The following is an 8,454-nucleotide window of genomic DNA, read 5'->3' on the forward strand; positions in this document are numbered from 1 at the left end:
GCGTGGTTTGGCGTTGCTTTTCACCCTGCATCGTTGTCGTAGGCGAGCTGCATAATCCCCTCGTCGTCGGTACATGGGCGTTGCGTAGGGCGCCGCCGCTGGGACGCACGAACATGGTGCAGCAACATGCGAGCTAAGGCGTGACAGACGCGAGCACCCGCGATAGGGCAGTAGGCCCTTGGCTACGACGGTAGGTGCCACCCTTTTTTCTTCCGATGATGAGATCAAGAACATATTGTACCTTTTGATTCTCATATCTTTCGACTATGTAGAGGAATCGAAACTTGTCGTGTAGGACATTTTGGCTAGGACAAAGACCTGCCGACTTGATGCAGAGTTGGTGCAAATCAAATTCCACAACAGTGTCGAGATAGAACGTGTTGATAACGTATTGAGAACTACGTTACCGTAGATCACCAGACGGTCACTTTCCTCCCATCAGCAGATCAAGCGCGAGAAGTTGTGGAAAACCCATATCCCTTCCCAGAGGAAACATGTGAGAGACAATACGTAGGTTGGTCATCTGGTCTCTTTCTCTTATGTATTCTACTATGAGGGGTACATGTTCTTTATATAGATGAAGAGTAATTCGATTTTCACCATATAACCCTAATTATATTGTTTGCAGAGAGAAATTTGAAATATGGAGTAAGATAAAGAGTGAGATAGGAAGTCAGCTGGAGATAGTGTTAGGTTGTGTTCATTTTTATCAAACCCATAAGAATTGAGACGGAGTGAATCCGTACAAATTCAAAATCAATCTAAATCCACTCCACCCTCAATCCTCATAGATTACGAATGAAATGTCAATTCCCTTTCAATCCAGACGCAATTGAACAATTTCTTATTAGGATTTCTGTGGATATTTCTTTTTCTTTGCGGACAAATCTATCCCCATACGAGAAATTTAGCGTCTGATTGGTTTATTGTGTCCGCATATCTAATCCCACGTGAGCCTGGCTGACCAGGTATGACCATTTCTGGCATATGTGTATATGCATGTAAATGGTCTTACAATGACTTATTTTACGTTCACTCGTATAGCCATAATTCAGACAACCAAACATTTGCTCAGCCAAAATCAACGCACGGACATTGGCCTGGAGCCTAATTACTTAATTAGTTCTACTTCTCATCATCACCCTGGCCCAACTTGGCCCATACCTCTTCGATCTCTCAGTCTCAAGTATGGTAGCTTCGGCAGCGCTCCGCCGGGTCCGCTCCTCGCCGCACCTACGGCACGCCGTCGCGTACGTATCTTACGGCAGCGCTGCTGCCACGTCCGCCGCCGTGGGGCTCGAGCGCGCACAGGATCCAAACCGCCTCATCGTTGACCTGGCTGCGGCGGGGCGCGTGTGGGACGCGCGCAAGCTGTTCGACGGAACGCCCGAGCGGGACGTGGTGTCCTGGACAGCGCTGGTGTCCGCGTACGCGCGGCGGGGGATGCTGCGCGACGCGCGGTCGCTGTTCGACCGCTCCGACGCGCGCCGGAACGTGGTGACCTGGACGGCGCTCCTCTCGGGCTACGCACGCGCCGGCCTCGTCGACGAGGCCGAGGTGCTGTTCCAGCGGATGCCCCAGAGGAACGTCGTCTCCTGGAACACGATGCTGGAGGCTTACGCTGTGGCGGGAAGGGCGGGTGATGCCTGCGCCCTGTTCGACCGCATGCCAGTCAGGGATGCCGGCTCCTGGAACATTCTGCTGGCCATGCTAGTGCGGTCGGGGAGCGTGGATAAGGCGCGCGAGCTGTTTGGAAGAATGCCGGAGAGGGATGTAATGGCTTGGACGACGATGGTTGACGGCGTTGCGCGGAGCGGTAATGTTGACGAGGCTCGATTGTTGTTTGATAGCATGCCAGAGAGGAATGTAGTTTCTTGGAATGCCATGATATCTGGGTATACAAGAAACCACAGGCTTGACGAGGCACTGGATTTGTTCACGAAGATGCCCCATAGGGATATTGCTTCTTGCAACATTATGATCACTGGTTTTATACAAAACAAAGATTTGAAGAGGGCACGGAAGCTCTTTGATGAAATGCCAGAAAGGAATGTTGTCACTTGGACGACCATGATGAATGGTTACTTGAAAGGCAAGCAGAGCGAGCTGTCATTGGGGTTATTTAGGGGTATGTTAATGTCAGGTATCAGACCAAACCAAGTGACATTTTTGGGTGCACTTGATGCATGCAGCGATCTGGCGACACTATGTGAAGGGAAGCAGGTGCATCAAATGATATGCAAAACAGCATTTCAGGTTGATACTTTTGTCGGCTCTGCCCTGATGAATGTCTATGCGAAGTGTGGTGAAGTTGGGTTGGCAAGAAAGTTGTTTGATCTTTCAAGGGAGAAGGACTTGATCTCTTGGAATGGAATTATTGCGGCATATGCACACCATGGTGTTGGCATAGAAGCAATCCACTTGTATGAAAAGATGCAAGGAAATGGATATAGGCCTAATGATGTCACCTATGTGGTGTTGCTCTCAGCATGTAGCCACTCTGGTTTGGTTGACGAAGGGCTTAAGATCTTCGAATCAATGGTAAATGATAGATCAATTGCAGTGCGTGACGAACATTATACTTGTTTGATTGATCTTTGTAGCCGAGCAGGACGACTTGATGATGCCAAAAGATTAATTCACTATCTTAAGATTAAGCCTGCATCAGGTTCTGTCTGGAGTGCCCTTCTAGGCGGGTGTAATGCACATGGAAATGAGAGCATTGGCAATTTGGCAGCTAGAAATCTCATACAAGCAGAACCTGATAACGCTGGAACCTATACTCTCCTATCCAATATCTATGCTTCAGCTGGTAAGTGGAAAGAAGCAGCAGAAATTAGGTCAGAGATGAATAATCGAGGACTAAAGAAACAACCTGGTTGTAGTTGGATAGAGGTGGCAAATAAGGTTCATGTGTTTGTAGCACGTGATAAGTCTCACAGTGAATCTGATTTAATCTATGGTTTGCTGCAAAATATCCATTACATGATGAGGATTGTTGGAACTGTCCCCAGTGACCTTGTGCATGTTGATGAGGAATTGATGATGTAGTGTATATTCAGTTACAAGCTGAAGTATTTCATTTCAACTGTATGGATTCAGTCAAACAAAGTAACATCCAGCATTCAATCTAAGGGCAACCCTACGAAAACATCAGGTAGCAATTCCACTTACATCACTTTGAGGATACAAGTACAGTGTATTCGCAAAAAAGGTACAGTGCTTTATGCTACTATGTTTCATCTATTTCCTGTTTGCACTTATATGGCTGGATTTTGATGCTAGAAATTTGAACTGTGGCGCAAGCCATTCCTCCTGCAATTGATTGGCAATATGTCAGAAGAGGATCTCTTGACATGAACACTAGCTGCAAAGCTGAATGCATATACTGCTGAACTCTGCGCTGCAAATATGCAAAAGAGAATTAGCTCCAGGATTGATGAGATCTCAAAGAAAGGATGGCTCATCTTGAGGGAAATTTAGATCTATTGTTACAATACAGAAACAAGAGAACTGCATGATTCTGCTGAAAAAAAGGAGTAGTTCGGTTGTTCACCATTGCCATGATGGCCTCAGTCATCCTTTCTTCACTTTGCTCACACATGGTACATCCTGGATACGATCATACGAAATCTAGCTTTTGGAAACATTTGGAGCTGTTTTAACTGCTCGACCGAAGAGACCTCTCTTTATCTTCGTTAGGCCCAAAGGTGCTTTAACAAGCCCATTAATGGGACCACCTTTTGGTCCATACGGCCCGACTGCCTACCGGCCCACCAGCACCAACCGTCCGACACTTCGTCCCTTCGAGTAGCCCCCACAGGGCCACACTGCCGAGCAGCAAACCAACCAGCCCACCCGCCGGTTGGTCACGCTCCTCCCCGATCCCGAATTCCCGATCTCCGGCCGACGCCATGGCAGCCCCCTCCGCGGCCGTCATAGGGGTGCTCGTCCTCCTCGTCGTGGGGGCCTCGGGCGCGCGCCTCCCAGGCCGCGGCAGCACCACCCGGGGAGCTGCGCTGCCGCGCGGGGGAGCGCCGGCCACGGCGGTGTTCGCGCTGGGAAGCTTCTGGCGGTCGGAGGCGGCGTTCGGGTGCCTCCACGGCGTGATCCGCACCTCCGTCGGCTACGCTGGCGGCTCCAAGTCCAACCCCGAGTACCGCAACCTCGCCGACCACGCCGAGTGCGTCAAGGTGCCGTTCAACTGTTCAAATAGCCTCATGAGTAGTGTAACCGTGTGTCCGTGTGCTTGAAGAAACCGGGACATGACATGCCTATGGTCTTGGTGTGTCGGATTGCTTTATCGTGTATTCATGTTTTATTTTTGTTTACTGATTTAGAGCACCTGTTTGGATACACCTGGCTAGTTACCAGTTTGGCTAAAATTTAGATCAAATTAGCTATGATGGTTGGCTAACAACTAGGTGAAGACTTGGCTAAAAAATCAGCTCACCTATTAGCGCTCATGTTTGGATGCAGCAGAGCTCATTTGAACTGTGTTTCCTCAGCAATGATGATTGGCATTGACGCACTGTCTCTCTTGAACCAATTAGGTTGAGTATGATCCCCGGTTGATTCACTACAGGCAACTTTTGGATGTGTTCTGGGCAAGTCATGACCCACGTGAGGTGTTTGGGCAAGGGCCAGATGTTGGCAACCAGTATAGGTGATTGATTTATCGTCTCTTTCATGCAAAAGTGGTCTTTTTTTTTCCTTGCATGACTTGTGGTGGCCCTTTTGTCTAGTAAGTTTGTGATAATTTTTACGTGTGTCCTGTGCCATTGTCAGACTAAAGCCACGGCATTTTTCTTCCAATCTTGTAATCATGAAACTGATAATAAATTTGATTGACAAGCATCATGTGCCCAGTTCATGTTAGGCGAATTTCATTTACTATGATTGCTTGATGCTTCTATCAGATTATTAACATCACCATTTTTACTTCAAATCTTGGTATCCGGAATTCCGGATTTATAATATATTGAGCTAACATGCATCTTTTATGTTATAATGTAGATGTATCATGCCCTTGTATCTTAAGCAAATGATTTTCATGAACCGTGAATGAACATTATGGCTATTACGTGATTGGATAGGTCCAAAAGACATGAACATAATTGTGGAGTCACTGATGTGGTTGCAGATCTGTCATCTTCACTAATGGAACCATCGAGGCCAGATTGGCTGGTCTTAGCAAAGAAAAAGAACAAGCTAAAGACCGTAGCAGCGTTGTTACCACACAGATCCAACCATTGGGGGTCTTTCATCATGCTGAACCAGAACATCAGGTAGCAAGGATCCAAATGCAATTCATTGTGCTACTTTTATTTCCTGTTTGCATTTATATGAGCTGAATTTCTGCGCCAGAAATTTGAACTGAAGCGTAAACCGTTCCTCTTGCAATTGATTGGGAATTTGCCGGAGGAGGAGCTCCTGACATCAACACTAGCTGCAAAACTGAATGCATATGCCGCTGAGCTCTGCCCTGTGAATACCCAAAAGAGAATTAACTCCAAGATTGATGAGGTCACAAAGAAAGGATGGCCCATTTTAAGGGACATTTAACTCTTTCTAGCTTTTGGACTGAAACCGATCGATGCAATGTAGACACAGAAGAGGTGCATGATTTTGCAAAGAAGATTTTTAGGAATATTTCAGCTGTTCGCCACTGCCATGATGACCTCAATCATCCATTCTTCATTTTGCTCACAAAGATTATATAGTTGGTCATAACATGTCGTTGTGTTACTATATTTGTAACGCATATTCATGGTTCGAAGCTTACTCAACAGACAACTTTTTTTCGTATTGTTTGTTTTTCATTTATGAAAATATAGATGTTTTGTTTTTATTTAATAGGTATTGTGCATGTTGTGACTGATGTTGTACTAGTAAATTGCTCGCGCAAAGTACTGTTAAATTGAAGATCATGCTAACATGTGTACCAACTATTTCGCTGATCTTGTAACTAATGACATAAGGCGAAATCTTGCAATTCACAGCTAGCGGTGATACTGAATTGGAAAAATAAATAGTGAAGCTGAGTGCATGTAACACCCAAAATTCTGTTTTTAGGATTAGTAAAAGAAATCAAAGTAAAGTGTCCCTAAGAATAATTATGCTTTGGAATCCACCCTTTCAAAAAATAATGATATTAAAACAATTAGTTAAAATAAAATAGAAACAGCAATACGGTTTGTGAGTTTCAAGAAATTAATAACAAAAAGAGTTTCAATTTATTAGATTAGATTATCCCCTTTAAGAACAATATAAACCATTCTTTTATGAGTTAAAGTAACTCTTGCTAAATATTTTTATATTAACTTATCCTAAAATAGATAAGTAATTAATATTCATTTTTTGATGCACTTTTAATTTGTATATACATTTAAGGATAATAAAGTTCTAAGATGAATAATGGGTATATTTTGAGCATTTTCCTAAATAAAGGGGATAGAATAAATAATATAAATACAAATTAATATTGTTGCATTCATTTTGGTTTTGGGTTTGTGCATTTAGTTTAGATTGAAGTTCAAAACTGGATTTGGATTTGGTTGAATTTATAAACAAAAAGAACCAGAAAATAGAAAATAGAAATAGAAAAGAAAACAAGAAAAAGGAAAATATTACCCTGAATTCTGGGCCGGTTTCCACTTGCTTAGCCCAGTAGTCCATTTCTCCCCCACGACCGCCCATCATCTCCCCTTCTTTTCTTTTGCGTGAGTCGCTGAGCTTGTGGGACTCGCTGGTCGGGTCGATCCCACGCTCGTGCGCCCGTCGTGCCATGTTCTTTCCAGTCGTACTCGCGCGCGGTTCGCTGACAAGTGGGCACCAAGCTAAAGCCGAACTCTTTAGGCCTTGTTTCGTTTGTGCTAGATTGATGGGTCGGAACGGTTCCTAACCGGATTGCTTTTCTAATTTATATAAACTTTGATTAGCTGGAATAATTACGGGTGCAATCCGACGCAACGAACAAGGCCTTAGTCGCGCCCGCGCTCGTCCATCACGTGTCACCGATGAGTGGGTCCATCTCGCCAGCTCATCCTTCTCCACCGCGTTGGTTGAGATTGGTGCACGGGGTGATTAGAATTTGTCACCGGAGTCAGAGAGTCGCCACCGTCTGCTATTCCTCGTGGACAACACCACTTCCTCCTTGAGAGCCGGTAAGAACTCTGTGTGGATCGCCTTGGTGTACGCATCGTGTAGCCGCCTTCGGGTTAGAGGTTAGGGCCCTACAACGCCGGATGGCGTGGCTCCGGCCATCCCTCCGCCGTGGATACCGGCGTCGTCGCCGTTCTCGGCTGATAAACTGCCGCTGGTCGTCGATCACGGGACAGACAACTGAAAGTCGCCTAGATGGAGATGAATAGGCGAAACATAAAAATTATAAGCTTTGAACATGTACTATGCCCGGAATTAGTGTTAGAAATAATTCGGAGTGTGGAAGATGGTTCTCCTTACTATGAGTTATTCAATTAATGTGGATAACTTTAGGAGCAAACTTAAAATAATGCGAGCAAGAGAACTTTTTAGAGAGATAGAAGAGGGGAGAAATAAATCAAGTGATGAAGATCAACACAAATGAACACGGTGATTTGTTTCCCGAGGTTCGGTTCCAAAGAACCTAGTCCCCGTTGAAGAGGCCACAAAGGCCGGGTCTATTCCAACCCTTTCCCTCTCTCAATTGGTCACTTAGACCGGTTGCATGCTTCTTCTTAATCATACGGGTCACTAAGACCCCGCAAGGATCACCACACAATTAGGTGTCTCTTGCTAGCTTTACAAAACACTTGAGAAGTTTAGAATGAGAAGAAAAAAGCACGATTAAAAGGCAAGCAACAGGAGCAATATGAAAAGACACAAAATCACACTCTCTCAAGTCACTAATCACTAATAATCACTTGTCACAATTATGAAACTTGGAGATATTTGGAAGCTTGAATGTGTCTTTGGTTGAAGTGAATGCTCTTGTATTGAATGAGAGGCTTGGATGATATGAATGGAGGTGATTGGAGTTGTATTTATAGCCTCCAACCACTTCCTAGCCGTTGCTCCTTTTCTGCCGACCGCGGACGATCCACGCCCCTGGTCTGGATGGTCCGCCCCTGCACATCAACGACTGAAATCGCAACGGTCAGCAGTAATGGCCATATCAACGGCTATAGTGCATTAATGCGTCGCCAGATGTCAGATAAAGCAGTCGTGGACGGTCCGGTCGTGCACTCCGGACGGCCCGCGATGACTAAAAACGCACTTTACAAACCCGTCACCTTAGGGGTTTTATGGTTTTACAACAATCGGACGGTCCGCGCCTGAGGCCCGACGGTCCGCGCTTGGTCTCGAACGGTGCTTGCTTCTCCTTCGGATAGTCTGTAGTGTTACTACTTGTGTTTTTGCAGTGTTCCTGTCCGAGGCTCACCCTGGTGTCATGGACGGTCCGCTGCAAGGGCC

General features: G+C 45.5%; 1 protein-coding gene across 2 annotated transcripts; it reads left to right on the top strand.

Annotated features, from left to right (window-relative positions):
- Positions 1–1,149: 1,149 nt before the first annotated feature.
- Positions 1,150–5,930, top strand: LOC100193945 (peptide methionine sulfoxide reductase). 2 transcript variants are annotated; one of them, NM_001139014.2, is made up of 4 exons: positions 3,420–4,193; positions 4,554–4,666; positions 5,144–5,288; positions 5,368–5,930. In NM_001139014.2, exons 1-4 carry the CDS (start codon positions 3,915–3,917, stop codon positions 5,563–5,565), a joined length of 735 nt encoding a protein of 244 aa, NP_001132486.1. In that variant the 5' UTR covers positions 3,420–3,914; the 3' UTR covers positions 5,566–5,930. The 2 variants fall into 2 exon arrangements, 1 of the variants encoding a protein (NP_001132486.1); XR_004852391.1 differs by lacking the exon at positions 4,554–4,666 and having other exon boundaries at positions 1,150–4,193; positions 5,368–5,925.
- The last annotated feature ends 2,524 nt before the right edge of the window (positions 5,931–8,454 follow it).

Source organism: Zea mays, chromosome 9 (genome assembly GCF_902167145.1).
Source record: "Zea mays cultivar B73 chromosome 9, Zm-B73-REFERENCE-NAM-5.0, whole genome shotgun sequence".
In the NCBI taxonomy this organism is placed as follows: Eukaryota; Viridiplantae; Streptophyta; class Magnoliopsida; order Poales; family Poaceae; genus Zea; species Zea mays.